The sequence below is a fragment of the Canis lupus genome, chromosome 18 (assembly GCF_011100685.1).
Source record: "Canis lupus familiaris isolate Mischka breed German Shepherd chromosome 18, alternate assembly UU_Cfam_GSD_1.0, whole genome shotgun sequence".
NCBI classification, from domain to species: Eukaryota; Metazoa; Chordata; class Mammalia; order Carnivora; family Canidae; genus Canis; species Canis lupus.
Window position 1 is genome coordinate 8,152,314 of NC_049239.1, and position 19,632 is coordinate 8,171,945.

Sequence of the window (19,632 nt, forward strand, 5' to 3'; positions counted from 1 at the left end):
GTGTGTAGCACTCGTCCCTCCGAAGTGCATCCTCCCCACTCCCTCGTTCGCCCTTCCCGTATTACACACACACACACACACACACACACACCGTGTCCTTATCCCATGCTGGGTGGGGTTGGCCAACATCGTGCTCTCCCTTGACCCTGGACCTCTGTAGCTTTAGTCCCTCCTCCGGGATACACTTTGCTCTGTGCCAGCTTTTCTCTTTATTCTCGATTCAGCTCATGTACCTGCTTGCAAAGCCTTCCTGACTTTGCTCTGTTATGTATCCCATTTTACTTAGACCACTTATTTCCCACTCACCCCATGTAAAATATCATCCTCTCAGACCCAGTGGCCATGCCTTACTCACATTCCTTTTGCTCCCACCTGTACAAGTGAACGAATTCCTACTTTCTCATCGTCTGGGCCAATGTTCTTGGTGTAAACTCTAGGCCTTGATATTAACTTGATCAAGAAAATCGGGATCTAGGGATGGGGTAGTCAGTGTGTGCCCATATGGCATAGGGTAGTTTATGCTTCCGTACTCATACCTGCCGGCGATAAGGGATGAAGGTGTTTCAAAGGGTTGCCTGCTGTACACCAGGGTAAGTTAAGAGTTCATTGACGCAGAGCAGAATAGTCCCACACATTGAAAAGCTTGCTGAAGTAGAGATGTCTTGGGGCTTCCCCTCCATCCTGTGTTGGTGAGACACACCTGGGAAAGCCTTGGGCACTGGCTGCTGGTTTTCTACGAGGTGGGGCTGGAAGGCAAGGAAGAGGGTCATGCATTCTTTGGGGTAGCTTGTTTTTTAATTCCAAAGGTGTCCATGATGTGAAAGCTGATTTTTTAAGCAGTGCTCCTTTCTGCATTCCTGCAGCCAGTCTTGGACGAAATCCAGTGGACATGTCTTACTCAATCTTGCCTCTTCAGAGTTTAGCACAGTAACCGTGATATCATAAATAAGCATTGAGTTAATAGTGAATGAATGAGTCAGCTCAGCGGGGACGTGTGGGCAGATTTCCAAGTGGATAATTTCACCCGTTCACCTGCCTTCTTCCTTTCTTCCAACGGCTCTTGAGGTTTGCCCGGGTTTGTGTCATTAGCAGCTCCCGCCCCTTCTTTGCACACATGTACACACACTCAGTGAACTTCCTTTTGACTCTGAAGGAAGACCCCTAGCACTTTTCACGCAGGAATCTCCCCTGGCAATGCAATGGGCAGAAACCCTCGGGGGCGAGGATTGGCCTGGGCAGGCACCAGAACAACTCTTCGGCCTCATATCTTCAAAGGATTCCAGAAAAAAAAGTCTTGACTTTTCTCCAAAGATTAAAAATAATTGTCACTTGAAATTCAAATACATTTTTACTGTGATTATTTCAACATATATTTTAGTCCTCGACATTATGATTTAGAAACTTGTAAGACAAGTGTGCAAGTTTAAAAAGCATGCAAGTTTAAGGGATGGTTATTGTAATGTTCAGAGTCAGTCTTCAGGGATGTGGAGGGAGCACAGTCACTTTTATAAGGGCCGTGAAGACAGAAACCACCCATTCAAGTCAGATCGCATCTGTCACTCATCTTTGTTGATTTTATTCTTGAATTTCAAGTTTTCTCCCAGCCACGCTGTATATTCACGGTCTTGACAAAGAGCAGGGCCTGTATGCTCAGGTTCCATGTGGATTGCCAAGATCGTAAAAATCATGAAATAATTAAAGGCTAAAATTGAGTAACTTCTAGATAATGGAGCTCTTAATATCGGTCGTTCCAAACAGGAAAAGTTCACAACTACTTTTGCATTCAGGGAGACTTTAAAATTGAGTCTCCCTTGTTCTACGTAGAGTAGTCATAGTGTGTGTGTGTGTGTGTGTGTGTGTGTGTGTGTGTGCAAGCATGAAACATCTTAAAATTAGAAGTGCAAGGGGCCCTGTTACAATCATATTTATATTATTGTACCAAATCCAACCTACCTTTTAAAGTTTTACAACAAAAGAAAGGATTGTTTTGACAATGGGTTGAAGAGTAGAACTGCTCTCTAAATACTAGCAGGAATTATTATTATACAGAGAAACTACCCATTAACCTTCTTTTCTCTTCATGGCAGAAATCCAAGCCCACAAGGTGGGAGGATTTTAATCCTCTGGGACACAGTTCGGCTTCTGAAATCTTTAATTTGGCGATCTGTGCCATTGCTGTGGACAGTAATGCTTTCCAGATATCCTGGATTCGTAGAAATGATCCATCCGTATGAGTGACTAATTCATGTGGATCCTGGGAAAGGTTGCATTTTGTGGCCATCTATCCTAGGCCCTCTTGGTCTTGCTGTACTCCCTGGTCTAGAACCAGCTGAGGAACAGGAAAGCAGGGCTTTCACTGTGTCTTTGGAGTTCATGGTGTGACCAGAAACCTTGCGCTCACTGTATTTGGTGGATTGGCTCATGGCAAAAAGACAAAAAAAAAAAAAAGAAAAGAAAAGAAAATGTGTTTCGGAGGTTTCGTTTTCCAAACGATTTCATCCTGTGATTATACAACTACAATCATCTTGCCTGTCTGCCATTAGGATTCTTCTTATTTCTAGAAAGGATGCTACTAAATCCTTACTTGCTTGACGCTTCATATTTTTTCTTTTTGGACACTGAGCCCCCCCCCCCCCACAGTCCATTTACTTAAGAAGCGTTTGTGTTCTTACTGTGACTGAAACAAAAGTTGGTATTTAAAAGAATAAGATGAAAAGTAAAATGAACCCAGTAATATGTAGGAAGGATGTCAGTGATCTTAGATTGCTTGAAGGATGTGATAAAACCATCTTACCTCTGTTTTTAAAATCTCGGTGGGATTTAAATGCTGGCTCTTCCAGAAAAAAAGTTCTCAGAAGTTGTTGTTTTTTAACCAAATGCACCTATTAAAATGTGAGAGAATCTTAAAAGAGAAGAGTGAGTTACATTGATGTTTTGTAAAATAATTTAGAAGCGAGAGAACAAAACGGTAAGAGAAAGTGTTACACTTCTTACAAGGAATTAGAGGCCCTTAACCCACTGTCAAGAATGAGGATGTTTTGTTTTTACCAAAGTAATGTAAATCAGTCAGCTAATCCATATTAATGGTTACATTTTGCTTTTTAAAAATTCCTCTCAAAAACTAAAATTTTCTAAGGTTTGAGGTCATCTGAACATTCAGCCAGTATACTGTTCTTATGTGTACACGATTTAGACTCAGGACCACATGCATTTCTCGAGGGGGTGGAGATACCGCCTCCGTTGATGATATCACAAATTAGACACTTAAAACCTAGTAATTTTGTAATCCAAGGTACCAACAAAACCAAAACTATAGAAGTTCTGATTAACTGTACTTTATTTTCCATGAGGTTTTAGTAAATGTTCATGGTCCCCGCTTTTTTTTTTTTTTTTTTTTTTTTGGAGGGAGGAGGGGGGTTAACATCTTTATTAACACATAATTCATATACCATGTGTGAAGTGAACAAGATAGCCACTACACTACAGAAATCCTAGTTCACATACCGTGTGATTCATCCATTTAAAGGATACAGCTCAGTGTATTTTGATATATGCACAGAGTTGTTGGACAACCCTCCCCTCAATCAATTTTACTACATTTTCACTCTCCCCCAAAGAAACCCCACTTCCCAGGCTCTTCTCAGCCACAGGGAACCACTGGTCTACCTTCCTTCCATATAGACTTGCCTGTTGTAGGCATTTGTATAGATGGAATCATACAATCTGTGTCCTTTTGTGACTACCCTCTTTTACTTAGCATGGCCTAGCAGGTGTCATTCCTTTTTACACACTGGTTCTTCGTGGGAATGTGCTGGAGCTCCAGTGCAGTGGAGCACATGTCCTCCCTACGGGGCTGGGGTTGGGTGCAGTTAATTCCCATTCTCTGAATCCAACATAGTGAAGCCCTCTCTTCAGACATTTACTTTCTTAAAGAATTTTGTCTTTCTTACACACAAAAGAAAGTGGCTTTGTTACCGATTTGTACCTAGAAACAAGATTTGATTACCTGTCTGTGAGAGGGACTCCATTTATTTATTCCTTCTTAACCAGGAAGCAGGTTTTTTTGCTTTTTATCTCAGCCTAATTCTTAATATCTGCAAACCAGAAAGAAGAAAATACTTTATTTTTATAAAGAGAATGGTGTTTGTGCCCAAAACCTTGAGTCCTTTTGGTATTTTTCTGCGTAATTTTTAGTTGTATCAGAAAACTGAAGGGTACCTGGATACTTTTATAAGCCAGCGCGGATTCAAGCCGTTGTGTTGGGAGGTCTTCACGGAGGTCCCTCCCACAGAAAGCATCACACTGTAAATACTATTAGGAAGTTTGATAGGTGCCAACAAAACCATTTAAATTATTTTATTTATCTCAAATTAAAGCGCATATAGAGATAAAGGACCTATTTCAGCCCTAGGAGTCTATGGTTGCTGCTTTTTTTCTGCTTTTGCTGAGTTGAAGCTGTTAGGAATCCAAATGTAGTGTGTCCCTAATAGAATCTCATGACAGCTGTACAACTTTTCAGAAATGGCACATGCATCAAATACACATAACAAGAAGGTGTATGCCCCCTTTCAGAATGAAAGTTTTGAAGGATTCTTGCCTAGTTTCTTATCAGCAAACAATTTCAGTTTCTCTCTCAAACCAGCTTGAATGTAAACTAAGCTTTAATCCATTATAAATTATTTTTTCCTCTTTCTCTTTTGCAGAAATATCTCTGAATGACTAAGAGATAGTACCGGTGACTCTTGAACAATATGGATTTGAACTGCATGGGTCCACTTATATGTGGATTTTTTTTTATATAAATACAGTACAACACTGTAAATATATTTTCTCTTCCTTATGATTTTCTTAATAACATAATATGCAAAATAAAATTATCAGTAAGGCTTTTAGTCAACAGCAAGCTTAATAGTAGTTAAGCTTTTGGGGAGTCAAAACTTAACATGCAGATTTTTTTTGGTGCATAGGGTGTCAGCGCCCCTCATTCCTTGTTGTTCAAGGGTCAACTATAATAAATGTATACTATAAAATCAGGAAGCCAATTGAAAAGTGAGCTTATTTAAAGTCGTTTACTTGCTTGTATCCCATCCTCTGCCAAAATAGGCGGCTTTTTAAAACATACTTTCTCAGCAAATCCTTAAAATTGCAAATTATTGAATTGCACTAAACATACTGACTCAAGCCTCGTTTATGAGCTCACCTGGTGGCAATGTGAAAAGATTTTAAAAGAAGCATTTCTAGTTTCTGGGAAGGCAAGGTTTCCGTTTCATTTCCTTCAGTTTTAAAATAAAATCTGTGGCCTCAAATTGTAGAGTATTCATGGGTTAAGATACAGAGAAATGGGGACGCCTGGGTAGCTCAGGGGTTGGGTATCTGCCTTCTGCTCAGGGGGTGATCCCAAGGTCCTGGGATCGAGTCCCACATCAGTCTCCTTGCAGGGAGCCTGCTTCTCCCTCTGCCTCTGTCTCTGCCTCTCTTTCTGTGTCTCTCGTGAATAAATAAAGTATTTTTAAAAAGACAGAAAAATGTAGCAATAGGATGAGTCAGAAATAAAACTGTCCAGCAAGCATCCGACGGCTTCTTTGAACCCAAGTACCTGCAAGCCGGTGATGCAGGTCCCAGGGTCTTGAGCATTCATATATGAAACACACCACTCTCCAGGTCTTTATTTCCTCTCCTGTCAGAGCAGCAGTACTCTAAGTGTGTGTGTGTACATGCATGTGTGTGTGCACACGTGCAGGGGTGCTCGTACACAGGTGATCCCATCCCCTGGGGTATTGGTTTACTGGAGGCTGTGCTCTTTGCTTGTACACGGACCTTGGGCCATGAAACATCAGGGTACTTTGTAGAAGCTTTTGCAACTGGTGACAAAGTTCAAAACAGCAGAAATGGGCAGAAAGCCAGGGCTTTCTTTTATGTATATTTTTTAATTTTATTTATTTATTTATTTATTTATTTATTTATTTATTTATTTAGTAAGAGATCAGTTTATGGTTAACGGTATGGGACAGACCGGGAAGGTACCATGGCCCATAGTAATTAGCTTCCCAGGAATAGACTGACAGACTTACAAGCAAACAGAGGGACAGGGAAACAACGCCAAATGGCTGAGAGACCCAGGCCCAGCCTCGGTGGCTATACCTGAGCCTCAGTTCCAGTTCTGCCCTGGGAACCTGGGGGATGAGCAGGACCCACAGGTGCCTCAGTTCTTGTAAGGCTCCCATCTCCTCACTCCCTCCCGTCCCCTACCAGCAGGCTGGGACTTCTCACATGTGGTGTATTTCCAGGGCTAGGGAATGGTTGGTCTGGGGGTGGGAAGGTAGGGGCCTGGGTAGTACGGGGTTAGCAGCGTGTGCACAGGGGAGCACGCGGGGTTGGTGGCCAGCGCGAAGCCTGAGCTCTCCTTGGTGCTGGTCTTGACCTTTGCATCACCAACTTCCCTTCTGCATGTGGACGAGCTGCCTGATTTGGGGAGGGAAGGGACTTGGCTCAGCGAGGCATTGCCTGTCCACGTGCTGGGGCTGCGAGAAGCTGCGAGAAGCTTCGAGGGAGCAGCTGAGCTGTGCTAGAAGACTTGTGTTGAGCACAAAGGGGGAGAATGGGAGACACTGGGGAAGCTGGAGGGTGCTTCCAGGGATGGAGAACCCCTTGAACAGCCGCCACTTTATTGGCAGAGCCGGAGCAGTAGGCGCCCGACGGAGGGGCCAGCAGGTGCACCGAACTGGCTGCGCCCTCCCGCCAGGGAGACCACGGGGCAACCGGAGGGGACTCTCCCAGCTTGGTCGAGCCCACCATGGCCTCCCATTAGCCGGGGGTCTGTCCTCCCTCAGCGCCGGCCTCTGGGAAGGACGCTGCCTCGACCTCCCTCTGCGCCCCGGGCTCCCCCGGCTGCACGGTGTGCCATGGGCACCGGAGAGGTTCGATGTGTTCGGCAGGTGCCCGACGAAACACTTATGGTCCCACTTGGAAGGGGGGCAGGTGGAGAAGCAGTGCGGGGCCCGGCCGTCCTGGTCCTGGGGCTGCTGCACGACGGCGCGTCCCCGGCCCCGTGTTCAGGCGGGGAGGGCAGGAGCGGCCCCGCCGAGGGACTGGGCTGCAGCCCTGTAATTTACTCCATCTATCTCTTTCTGGAGCTTGGGCCGCTGGCAAATTGCATGTCTTTGTGTTGGATTAGTTTGGACTTTAATCATGCATTATTTTCCCTCCAATTAAATTATTTATATATTTGATTAACGTTTTCACTGCTAGGGAGTCAAATGTTCAATGGAACCACAAATAAACACATGCCCATTGAATTTCAGGCCGGCTTCACCTGGGAGCGTGCTGTCGGTGGAATGCTAAGAATCTGCTGTGCAGAGGCTCCTCAGCTACCTGGGATTTGGGCGTGAGCAAAATCCACCAGGTCCTAGGAGCACAGAGGGGTTCGGGTGGCAGGAGTCTCTGGCCTCCCTCCTTCCCCTGGCTTAGTCTAGGATCCTGACTTGTTTCTTTCCTGTAGTTTTTGGTTCTTTTTTTTTTTTCTGTTTCTTTTCCCTAGCACTGAAACCTTCATTCCTCAAATTTTGCTCCCTCAGGCTTGACCAGCCTGACCAAGAAAGTCAGGCTAGTCCTGCTAGCCCAAGAAGGAAACTGAAATCACTTCACCAGGGGTGAGCAAACGCATGGCCCGCAGGCCAGGTCTGACCCCCTGCTTGTTTTTGCACAGCCCGTGAGCGGAGAATGGTTCTTACGGTTTTAGATGGTTGAAAAATATTTTTTAAGAATATTTCTTGACATGTGAAATGTTCAGTGTCAAAGATAAACAGCTGCACCCATTCATTTACACGTTGTCTATGGCTGTTCGCCTAAAACAGCCGCAGAGTTTGAGTACCTATGACCTTTCGGCCAGCAAAGCCTTATAATACTTCCTGTCTGGCTCTTTACAGAAAAAGTTTGCCAACGCCTGATCTAGTTCATCGCCCAGATTTAACAGATGAGAAAAATTAAAGTTCAAGTAGGAGAAGTGACCTGTCCAGGGGTACACAGCTCATCAGAAGCTGGTCTGGGGGGCATCTTCCCATGCCCACCCCATGTTCTTCCCACCGTAGCCTAGGGCCTGCCCTAACGTGAGCCCTCCAGTGACCACTCGCTGCAGAGGCCAAAGCACCTTGTGAAAGGAGGGTAAATATTTAGGACACAGGGACATGCAAAGTCTATGATGTCTTGGAATTTCAATTTTCACTCGAAATCTAGAGTCAGGAAATATCTTAAGCCTACAGTGCATTTGAATTACCCAAGTAGGCAGAAGGATGTCCTCGTATTTCTCTAGAGTAATTGATTACATCCTGTGCTCAGCACCAGGACCTGGTCCCCGCCGGCCGGGGGCGGGGGATGGGGGTCAGAATCTCATTTCAAGAAAAATAACTTGTGGTCTCCATCCAAGTTTGCACTCAGGAGCAGTTTCAGAAAATTACAGAAGCCTGTTGGGTGGAACTCAGGTCTCCTGCACAGGGGCTGAGAGGGAAACCCGCCCCTGGACGCTGACCTTTCTGGAAGTGAGGTCGCTCCTACGGCCTAGTGCAGGTTCTTCTGCGTTCCTCCCCGCGTGGAGACGGCTGGCTGACCCACATGGGGTTCTTGGCTTGGAATGTTCAGATGTCCCAGAGGCCAAGCTCGACGAGAGTTGGTGAGGGATAACTCTGAAGTGGGGTCTTCTGGTACCTGCGCTCCTGTCAGCATCTTGTCCGTTCTCTCCTCTGCCTTTGCAGTCGGTCCCACCTACACCTTCGTAGGCAGCTTCTCAAACTTCCCAGCCATCGGTTGAAACCTCTGCTTGAGAGCCTTCTGTCGCTCTTCCAGCCAGGCGTGCATCTGAGGGGACTAGCGGGGTGTTGGCTTCTCCTCCGTCGCCTCACCCAGAGGAGCAGACCCCTTCCCTCTCCATCCAGAGGGGACCTCCGGCATCCTGGGGAGGGGAACACAGTAGAGTCTCTGACTTCACTGACCGCCCTTGGCACCTCCCCTGTCGGTCATTCCAGTCCCTCTGAGTGAGGGCAGTTAGCTGGGTTCCCCCTGCTTGGGGGCAGGAGTCCCAGGGCTGCTCTCTGCAGGTCGTATCCTGCAGTCTGGCTGCCCATCTGGCTCCGCACGCAGCATCGTAGGTGGGCGCAAGCTGGGCCCCCTCAGCAGCACCCACCCAGCCCGTGGAAACTCATGCCTCCTTACTGCGCCGGGCTGTGGCTGTGCTGGCTGCCCCCCGTGTCTGCTAGGCCTATCCTGTCCTGCCATGCGTGTTCCTCACCCTGTTCCTCAGAGGCACCACTCTTCTGCATTGGTGACCCTTTCTCCCCACACCCTTCCTATCTGCACACCTGGCAGGCCTCTACTCCTCGCTCAGGTCCTACCACAAACGCCCCTTCATTGAAGAAGCTGACCCAGCTCTTCGGTGTGCCACATGGATTTGAGCCCCCCTGTTAATTATTTTTAGAAAACCTTCTTCCTTCCTTTCATGACACTGATCACAACGATAATTGTATAGTAAAATGAGGCATTATCTGCTTGGCTCCGGTGGACTGTCGTTTCCTTAGGAGAGGAAGCACGTCCGTCTGGTTCCCCAGCGCAGGGCCTGGTGTGGAGTGGACCTCACTCCGCATGAGTAAATGCATGACAGACGAATGGAATGCTGCAGTCACATACTGTACAGTAAGCATTGATTAATCAATGAGGAAAAGTGTTTGTAGAACACTGGAGACTCAGCTCAAATGCAACGTCCACTCAGAAAACTAGATTTTCTAGCTCGTACTCCGGTGATCCCGCACATCTCCTCTTGGAGACCTGGGGATCTTGGATGACAAGCACCCGGTTCTCTTCAGGAAGTGTGCACGCGGGACAAAAAAGAGTGCACTCGCCAGTGTTGCCTTATTCTACCTGCCAAGGTAGAGTTCACGTTTGGCTATCATTCAAATCCTTCTGAACTCTTGATAGCGTATTATCGTAAAGTGATAGAACACGTTACATTAAAATAGTATCATATGGACACTAGGCGAGATGAAGCTGAGTCAAGATAAGCAGAAGCATCAAATTCAATCTGCTTTTGTCCAGTGAGACTTTAGTTTGCCAGAGGAGTCCAATCAACTCAGCAAATATTTACTGAGGACCTGCCAGGTGCCAGGGACACGGGCCAGCCGCTGAGAAATACGAAGCTAAAGGATTTGGGTCCTGTCCATCCTCCAGGACTAGGCTCAGGCCCGGTTGCACTTCTGCTCTCTAGCTCGACCTAGCTCCCTCCTTCCTTCTCCCCCTCCCTCCCTCCCTCCCTCCCACCCTTTCCCCCTGTGTTTTCAAGTACATCCATCCAAGGAGTCTGTTTCCAACAGCTTGGGAAACAGCGAGCCAAGAATAGTTTTTAATGGAATGGATTCGTGTGAATGGCAGTCGTCTGCGTGTCACGGGGGCTTCCAGGCTGGGTCCCTGGCATACCTTGGGACAGTCCTGGCTGCTGCACGTGGGCTGCAGAGATGCTCTTAAAGCTGAAATGTAAAGATTGTATGCTGTCCCCTGTCCAGGACCTCTCTTCTCTTTGTACCCTTAGGTGTGCTGCTTAACTTTTAAGAGCTGCGAGTACTCAGAACAGTTGGCTTTTTATAGGAAACCCTCATCTGTGTGTCCTGTGCTGCTGTACCGTTGGGAGCCTGGGCTATGACGTGTGGTTTCCTTGTGGAAGCAGGTGGAGCTTCCGAGGACCCGGGTTGTCTCCCGCTGGGCTCTGCTCAGTTCCCCACCCTCCTCTGTGCTCCGGCTCTCCAGGGGCTGTTGAAGGAACAGAGGGTTCATGTAGCTGCCTTCCTCTGCCCTCTCCCAGTTGGTTTTCAAGTCCAGAAAGCAGAAGAAACATCATTTTTCCCTGCAGCAGTAGGCCCCCTCCTGGAGGAACCGGGAAGGGCAGACTCAGGATGCAGCGTCACCCCCAGGCCCCCAGAGACCTTGCACCGGGGAGCCACAGCCTAAGCAAGATAGTAATTAGACGTCCTGTCACTACCATGCAGGGCATGGAATCCAAGGGGGGCTTTCCCCTGGTGCACGGATTCACTTGTGGTGTCTTTCTATGGACGTTCGAGAAAGTGCTCGCAGGAGCCTTAAATGAAGGCAAATAGAATGTGGGGTAGCCCGAAAGTAAAACCAGCAGGATCAACCCAAGACACTGAGTGGATATTTATTTATTTATTTATTTATTTATTTATTTATTTATTTATTTACGATAGTCACAGAGAGAGAGAGAGAGAGGCAGAGACACAGGCAGAGGGAGAAGCAGGCTCCATGCACCGGGAGCCCGACGTGGGATTCGATCTCGGGTCTCCAGGATCGCGCCCTGGGCCAAAGGCAGGCGCCAAACCGCTACGCCACCCAGGGGTCCCTGAGTGGACATTTAAATCGCATCATCATCCTATTTAAATTGACTTCAATTTGACCCAAGTCGAGAACCTTCTCTTCCTGGGGCGCTTCTGTAGGTTTCTAGTGTCTTCCCATCTGACACCTGAGGTGTGACTCCCAAGGAACCAAATAAAGAATGGTTCTAGGGAGACCCCTGGATGGCTCAGCAGTTTAGCGCCTGCCTTCATCCCAGGCCGTGGTCCTGGAGTCCCGGGATTGAGTCCCGCATCGGGCTCCCTGCGTGGAGCCTGCTTCTCCCTCTGCCTGTGTCTCTGCCTCTCTCTCTCTCTCTCTCTCTCATGAATAAATAAATAAAATCTTTAAAAAAATTAAAAAAAAGAATGGTCCTAAAACTTTGAATTAATGAGGCACTCAGGGAAATTCATCTTCATTTTATTTTATTTTTTTTCATCTTCATTTTAAAAACGAAGTTAAGAGAGTTCTCGAGGCTGGAAAAAAACCTTAGAGCCTACGTAAGCCCTCCCTGTGTTGTGTGCATGGAGAAGGCTAAGATTCTGATAAGATCCTGAGACTAGTGTTCTGTGGGTCTCCTGGTTCTCGTCAGTTGGGTTCGTTCGTCCCTGATTATTATCCAAGAAAAAAGTCCCACTAACTGGAACTAAAGTGTGGTTAGAGAAAGCACTTTGGTTTTTGTTACTCCCTGTCACAGAATGACACGTGTGCACGCACACGTGTGTGTGTATGCATATGTGTATGCGTGTGTGCATGCGTGTTCACTTCAGCCGCAGTGCTAACCTGAGGCCTAGAGTGACTGAGAGCAGGAAGTGCCCCTGTTGACCTTGACACACACCCCCCCCTCCCCCGCCGCGTGGCAGGTGGAAAAGGTGGAGGCCCAGCGAGGGCGCATGGGCTCCCGGGTCCACAGCTCCCCTCTTCAGAGCTACCTTTTCTGGGACCCCAGGCTTCCTCCAAATAGTGCCACTCCTGTTGTTTAGGAAGTATCCTTGCAGGGTTACTCAGAACAAATTTACTTAAGAAACATGCAAACTGGGGCACCTGCCTTCAGCTCAGTGGCAAGATCCGGGGGTCCTGGGATCGAGTCTCGCATCCGGCTCTCCATGGGGAGCCTGCTTCTCCCTCTGCCTGTGTCTCTGCCTCTCCCTGTGTCTCTCATGAATAAATAAATAAATTCTATTAAAAAAATACAAACTAAAAAATATAATAATCTGTAGGTGAAGTTATCAAATGTTCCTTAGGGCTTGGGGCGGGGGTACTTTCTGGCCTCCCTTCTTCTGCAGCCTTCAGAAAGGAGCCCTACATCTCCATGTGCTTTCCTTTTCTTCTTCCAAACCCCAGCATATAAATAATGACCATATTCACGGCGAGAAGAAGGAGTTCGTGTGCCGGTGGATGGATTGCTCGAGGGAGCAGAAGCCCTTCAAAGCCCAGTACATGCTGGTGGTGCACATGAGGAGACACACCGGGGAGAAACCTCACAAATGCACTGTGAGTGTGTGGTGCAGGCTGTGGGCCCGGGGCTCCCGGGAGCCAGCACCTGTCCGGTTGGGGTTCGAGTTCCCCCGGCTTCTGCACACTGTGCTGATGGACCCAGCCGAGGGGGGCCCGGCCAGGAAGGTGGGCAGGCGGGGGGCGGGCAGGGGGTGGTCTGTGATGAATGCGGGAGGTTCTGAGAAGGGGGATTTCTGGAATGGGGGGAAATCCTGGTGCAGAAGGGACCACTGACAGCCACACTTGGGGGGGGGGGACAGAAGAAGTGCTGGACCTGCACCGTCCAGCAGGGGAGACGTGAGCCCCTTGTCCCCCTTGGGGGCTTTCAGGTCCTGGCCAAAGCAGCCAAGGCACTGATTTTTTCCATTTAATTTCTTTTTTTTAATGTAATCATCAATAGCCTCTGGTGGCAAGTAGCTCCCACATTGGATAGCGGAGTGGCCAGCGGGCGGGTGGGCAGGGGGCGGCCGGGGCACACCGACGGGCCCTGGGAAGGAGCGCATGGCTACCTGCCCCAGCACAAGTGCCCATCACGCCCCAGGGCTCACAGGGCGAGGTGGGTGCCAGTTTTGACTTGAAACACTTAAGTCTATTGAAAAATAGAACCCGCATGACTTCAGGGTTTTTCTTTGCCTTCCCCCTAGGTCCCCATGCCCAATAGAGACCCCAGGACTAAGCCTGGTGGGCGCAGTGGCCACTGCTCAGCCCTGTACTTTACATCTTAAAGACCCTTTACAAACGCGATCAAATTCCATGCCTTTGTATGGCCACAAACCCATATTAGTGAACTTTGTGCTGAATCTAAAATCAGTGGGAATTTGAGGAGATCAATGAGCAGATAATGAAACCCATTGTCCACATTGAGTGGTCTATTAAAAAAAAAAAAAGAAAAAGAAAAAGGCCTCCAGGACTTTTTCCTAGCCCTGAAAACGCTGTCTCTTGAACTGCACCGAGCCCCATCTGAATCGCGATAAATGCAGAGTTTAGTGGACTTTTGTTCCTCGGTTTTGAAAAGCTGCTGACCCTCGAAATGTCAGTCTTTCATCAACGTTGAGGGAGCGCTAGGCATGAGCCGGGATTGTGTGGAATAATGCAGATTCTCCTGTTTTCCTCAGTTTGAAGGTTGTACAAAGGCCTACTCGAGACTAGAAAACTTGAAAACGCACTTGAGATCTCACACTGGAGAGAAACCGTACGTCTGTGAGCACGAAGGTTGCAACAAGGCTTTCTCAAATGCCTCTGATCGCGCCAAGCACCAAAACAGGACGCATTCCAATGAGGTGAGGCTCGTCCACGAGACTAGAGACCGGGCCGGAGCTCAGGGCAGAAACAAAGAGCCCTGGCGGCCCCGCATGAGGAAGCAAGGCCCAGGCCCATCCCGTTTCATTTCCTCTTGGCCATTCCCAGCGTGAGCGGGGCTCTGGGGCTGCAGGTGAAGGCCGGAGCCTCAGAGGTGGGGCCGCCTGAACGTGGGCCTGGTCTGGTGAGCAATGCAGACCCGGGGGAGCTTCACACCCCTACCCCTGGTGAACAAGTCTCACGTTGATCAGAGCTGCCACCTACTGGCCGAGCGGTGGGAGCGTTGAGCTTCTGCATTTCACCCCCTGGCTCTGCCTGGAATGGCGGGAATCCACGCAGGGGATCCCCGACCCCGCAAGCACCGAGGGTAGATCAGAAGTTTCGTGCTGACAGCTGACAGCTTACTGCTAAGACGGCCACTTCTGCCTGCCTTCTCCAGGTGCTGTCTTCAAATGCATTTATCCAAAAAGGCTTTTATGGGGCAACCAGCCTGGGCTAAACAGGATTTCCAGACATTCTGAATTCCGAAGGATCTTGGGAGCCATCCTCGGAAATCCAGAATGGTTTCTAGTCAGTCATTTTAGGATGGCGCACTCAGTAAGGCGTTAGGGTTCTTGGGTGGTTCCTGCTGGGTTGCTGTTACTTGTAGACAGTTATCCCCCCAGAATTTCAGAGAGGCATGGAGATGACAATGATCTCAATGACAAATTATTTTTGCCCGTGTTTTCATGCACGCCTGCCTGCAGACTCCTCTCGGAAGGCCTAGCTCAAGCGCTGTCACTGAGAACAGTGAAGCCTTGCCTCGAACGAATCCAGAGGTGAACAAAAAAAGATCCCCGCACTTTGCGTAGTGACGGGGTATTTAGCCAGAATTGGTTAACGTGAGACATAGTTGTGCCCCCACTAAGTAGCTCGTCTGTTTGCTTGACATGTGTGAGACAAGGAGCCTTTGACGTGGCGCAGCAGCTCAGGAACCGTTGGTTTCAGCGTCCTCACCAGGTGTCCCTTCAGCTTAAGAGGCCGAGCGAAAACATCTCTAATGGGATGAACCACACTTTCTTAAAAATACACTCACACTTCAGCTGACATGCGCAGGTTCACACGCACCGACTGGTACGCCAGGGTCATGGCAGGAAACGGAGACTTACGTCATTTGGGATCTCTTATTATTAATCAACCTTTTGAGGATGCTTTAGGGGAGGTGCCACATCTCCATTTTTTTTAATGTCAAAGATGCCTTTGCTACGTGCAGTGGTTGCAGGGTCCTCTGTTATCTGTTACACTTGTTCTGTGCAAAGTTTTAGGGAGTCAAGGCAAAACCCATAACGATAGAAAGGAGATTAGTGATTGCTGGAGGCTGAGGGAGGGGAATAGGGGTGACTGCAAATCGGTACAGGATTTCTTTGGGGGACGTTGGAAATATTCTGGAGTTTGATTGATGGTGGTGACAGCTGCACAAGATTGTGGATGAACTACATGCCACTGAACTGTGCAATTTAAAAGGGTTATTTTTATGGCATGTGAGTTGTATCTCAGTTTAAAATGTTTTAGGGGATTCGATTAAGTAAGAATTAAATTAATGTATTTAACTCCATATATTTCAGTACAATTAGGACTAGAAATTTAGAAGGCAGGCACTCCCGTAGATTTGTAGGCCCGGTTTTCCTCCTGTGATTGCGGAGAAATTCGGGTGGCGAGTGTGTTAGGATTAGCAGTGCACATATACAAACACACTTCCTCAGCCTTTCATCTTTTTTATGGACTTAAAGTATGTGCACAGCTGTTTGCTTTGCTTAAATGCATTCGAGGTGAGCTTGTCCACTTCTGTGAGGTAGAAAGTTACAATGTGAGAGTTTATCCATTATGAGATTGAACGATGCCCTGTTCAATCAGATCCTTCGCCCGGGTTGAGCAGTGTATCTAAAATAAATTAACCTTGACCACGCAAGGCTTTGGCCTTCTGTACGAATGATGGACAATTTCACATCCACCAAAATCAAGAATCTAGATTTGTGCCAGGAACCGATCCCAGAGACATCTAGATATCTTCTTTTGTTAGTTTGCTCTCTTCTTTGTACTTTCGTTCATTCCCTAAACAAATACTGAGAGCTGGTTAGGTGGCACACGCTTTGCTGTTGTGGGTGCGGAACAGGATACCAGGGACTGGAGCAGGAGGGGCGTCGTTCCCGTTCAGGTAGCCAGTCTGGCAGTCCTCCTGCACCTTCAGGCCGCCTCACCCATTTGGGGCCATAGCAGTGGCCTCTGCCAAGCATCCCGACTCTAGTCCATGCAGCTCATGTCTTCCCAAAGCCACACTAGGCAGGTATCCTTGGGCTCTGACTCGGTTGTATCTCCCCCTCCAGAACCTTCCAATGGCTCCCTTTTTCCTAGAGGGAAGGAAAGTTTGGACTTTCCAGACTCATCCCTGCTGTCAGCCGGCCCATGCCTGCCCTTCCAGGTGTGACCTCTTACTTGGTGATTATGCATGGCACTGGGCAGCCATGCCCACATGCACGAAGCGGTCCTGCCTCTGGACCTTGGCTTTTCCTTTGGCCTCCTCTAACCTTCAGTTTTTATCCCTCAGAATCCTGTTCTTTCAGAACCCAGCTACAGTGCCTCCTCCTAATAAAGTTCTGCTCACTGAGTAATTACTCTGTGCCACACTTCATGGTGCACATTCCATACCTTGTCTTATTTAGCCTTTAACCGTGACCCCACGAGCCAGGCCTTTTATACCAAGATATAGAAACTCAGTAACCGATGCCTCCCATAATCATCCCAACTAAAAAATGATTGCCCTCCACCCACATCCTTCTGTGGCATTCATACTTGGTATTGGTGATAATTACATGCTGTCTTATTTTTCCTGCATATTTTACATCCCTGGACATCACATCCTACCATAAATAAGTTTATGTTCTCAGAGTCTTGCACACAGTGAGGACCATCGAACATTTATTGAGAAATTTAGTTGGATAAATGCTACAAAGTCAAGTAAAAAAAGGTAGCGATTGCTTTCACAAAGTACCTTTCAGTACAGTGAGTCAAGAAAGGAAAGAAGCATGGCGGACGTTGACCATCTAGGACAGGAGACCCAGGTAACCCATTAAGACAACATTTCTCCCCGCCTACAGTTATATTTCACTTCAGTCATTGATCACAACAGAGTTTGGGAGCCAAGCTACGTAATTAGATGTGTTTTGTTGTAATGCATAGGTTTCCGAATCCTGGGTTCTTATGGATTGTTGTAAGCGGAGAAGGTACAGGTGCACACACCAGGGCACATGGCTACACATGCACTTGTGTGTTTTGCTGCTCCTGGAAATACAGGAGCTGAGGCACACCTGTAGACTTGCCACCTCCAACCGCGTCCTCCTTTCCAAGCTAACCCACTCCACGCGCATGGATATGCTTCTGGGAAGAGTAGGTCCTCAGACATGTAACGTTGGCCTGGCTTCGTGCTCTCTCCCCATCCCCCTCCCTGACACCTGCACCATCCATCCCGGCTTGGCCGCTGATGGAGCTTCCTGTCCTGCCAGTGCAGGCGAAGGGCCGATGTCAGAACGCCGTGAGGTAATAGCAGTGATCGCTGGAGCCACTCTTCTGTCCCTAATGCATAGAAGTTGATGTGCTTGTTTCATTATATATGTGCTGCAAATCGCACCAGCCACTGAATAGAAGTAATTCATGGTTAATGGGAATCAATTCTACCCAAAAGAATCTCAAATTTGGAGGTGAAGTCTCTCGGGATAATTTTCGGAGTCTTCACTACATTAGGACATTTCATCATTTTCTGTGGCACTCAGTCTGTTCTTGGGCTTTTAGTGAAAAAGCTTCTTTTAGACACATACATTCTATAAGGCAGGGCATCTTTTTTAATATAATGGGTACATTATACTAATGATGCTTTTTAGGACTATCGCTTACCTAATAGCTCATCTTCTGGTATACACAGATATATATATTCTTGTAAGGATTCATGAATATATTATATTTCAAGCCAGGTGAACAAAATCACAATTTTGATGTTGGTCATGAGTAAATGCCATGGCTTCTGTGATATGAGTAAATAATTCAGCTATAAGCATCCATGTAGTTTTTAATGACTGCATTTCTAGGTTTGATCAGTGGTCCACATAGAAAAACATGGAATAATTTACAGGCCTGAGTACTCCGGAGCAGAGCCAGACAGGAATCTTCGTTTCCAGGACACCATCCATCAGCGCTTCTCAACTTATGAATGAGCATTTATAGATGGTCTAATGGCTTTACAACTTTGAGAATCAGAAAGGTTCTGGATATTCTGAGCCCCAGACATCCCACACAGCTGTAATGCTGCCCAAATGGACATAGTTTAGTGATAATCTCGCATGGAAGAAGCTATAGGCAATTTTTTTTTTTTTTACTACACTTACATGCATGCAGAGAGCACATTTTCAAAAAAAGGCGTAGTGAGTTTTAATCTGAGAACCAGAACATCCCTAAGAAATTTCTTCACACAAACTCTCCCAAAGGCATATAGCATTCTTCTGATCGGTGATGGGTAGCGAAGCCTTGTCACCATCACCATCACCATTGTCTTCACCCACATCTTCCAATACCTATTTGAGTAGCTACCACAACAACAGGATCCTTCTTCCTACTCCTAGGATAAATGTTTCTGAGAACACGCAGGCAGTTTGGGCATTTGTAACTCTCTTTGAGCACTCTCTAAAATAAGGGGTGCATGAGTGGTTCAGTCTGCTAAGTATCTGCCTTCAGCTCAGGTCATGATCCTGGGATCCAGAAAAGCCCACTTCGGGCTCCCTGCTCAGCTCCCTGCTTCCTCCTCTCTTGTTTCCCCTGCGTGTGCTCCCTCTCTGTCAAGTAAGTAAATAAAATCTTTAAAAAATATAACGTAATAGTCTATTAAAGCTAGATTCACTGGCCCCTGAATGGTGTTCAAATGGCCTTTATTAAACCCTTGGGACTTAGAGGTATCTGAACGCCTTGTGGAAGGGCTTTGAAAGAATTAAAGATACGATGTGCATCCACAAGAGCGATGGGCTGGGGCATCACCAACCACTTCGGTAACAGTCTCTTTATTTCATTCTTGTGGTTTTTGGCAGAAACCCTATGTGTGCAAAATCCCAGGCTGCACCAAGCGCTACACAGACCCAAGTTCCCTCCGGAAACATGTGAAGACCGTGCATGGCCCAGAGGCTCATGTCACCAAGAAGCAGCGTGGGGACATACATCCTCGGCCCCCCCCACCCCGAGATTCGGGCAGCCATTCACAGTCCAGGTCGCCTGGCCGGCAGACTCAGGGAGCCCTTGGGGAGCAGAAGGACCTCAGCAACACTACCTCAAAGCGGGAAGAATGCCTCCAAGTGAAAGCTGTCAAGGCCGAGAAGCCCATGGTATGTCATTCACTTTCCTTCTGCTGGTCCCCAGGCCATCCTAGGGAATTTTTTA

At 47.6% G+C, this 19,632-nt stretch overlaps 1 protein-coding gene across 1 annotated transcript in view; it reads left to right on the forward strand.

Moving 5' to 3' along the window:
- GLI3 (GLI family zinc finger 3) overlaps positions 1 to 19,632 on the forward strand; it is a 270,490-nt gene that overhangs the window by 239,509 nt on the left and 11,349 nt on the right. Inside the window, exons 11-13 of the mRNA XM_038562653.1 lie at positions 12,727 to 12,876; positions 13,995 to 14,159; positions 19,287 to 19,577. Coding sequence (XP_038418581.1) covers positions 12,727 to 12,876; positions 13,995 to 14,159; positions 19,287 to 19,577 — 606 coding nt within the window. The remainder of the gene's footprint in view (positions 1 to 12,726; positions 12,877 to 13,994; positions 14,160 to 19,286; positions 19,578 to 19,632) is intronic.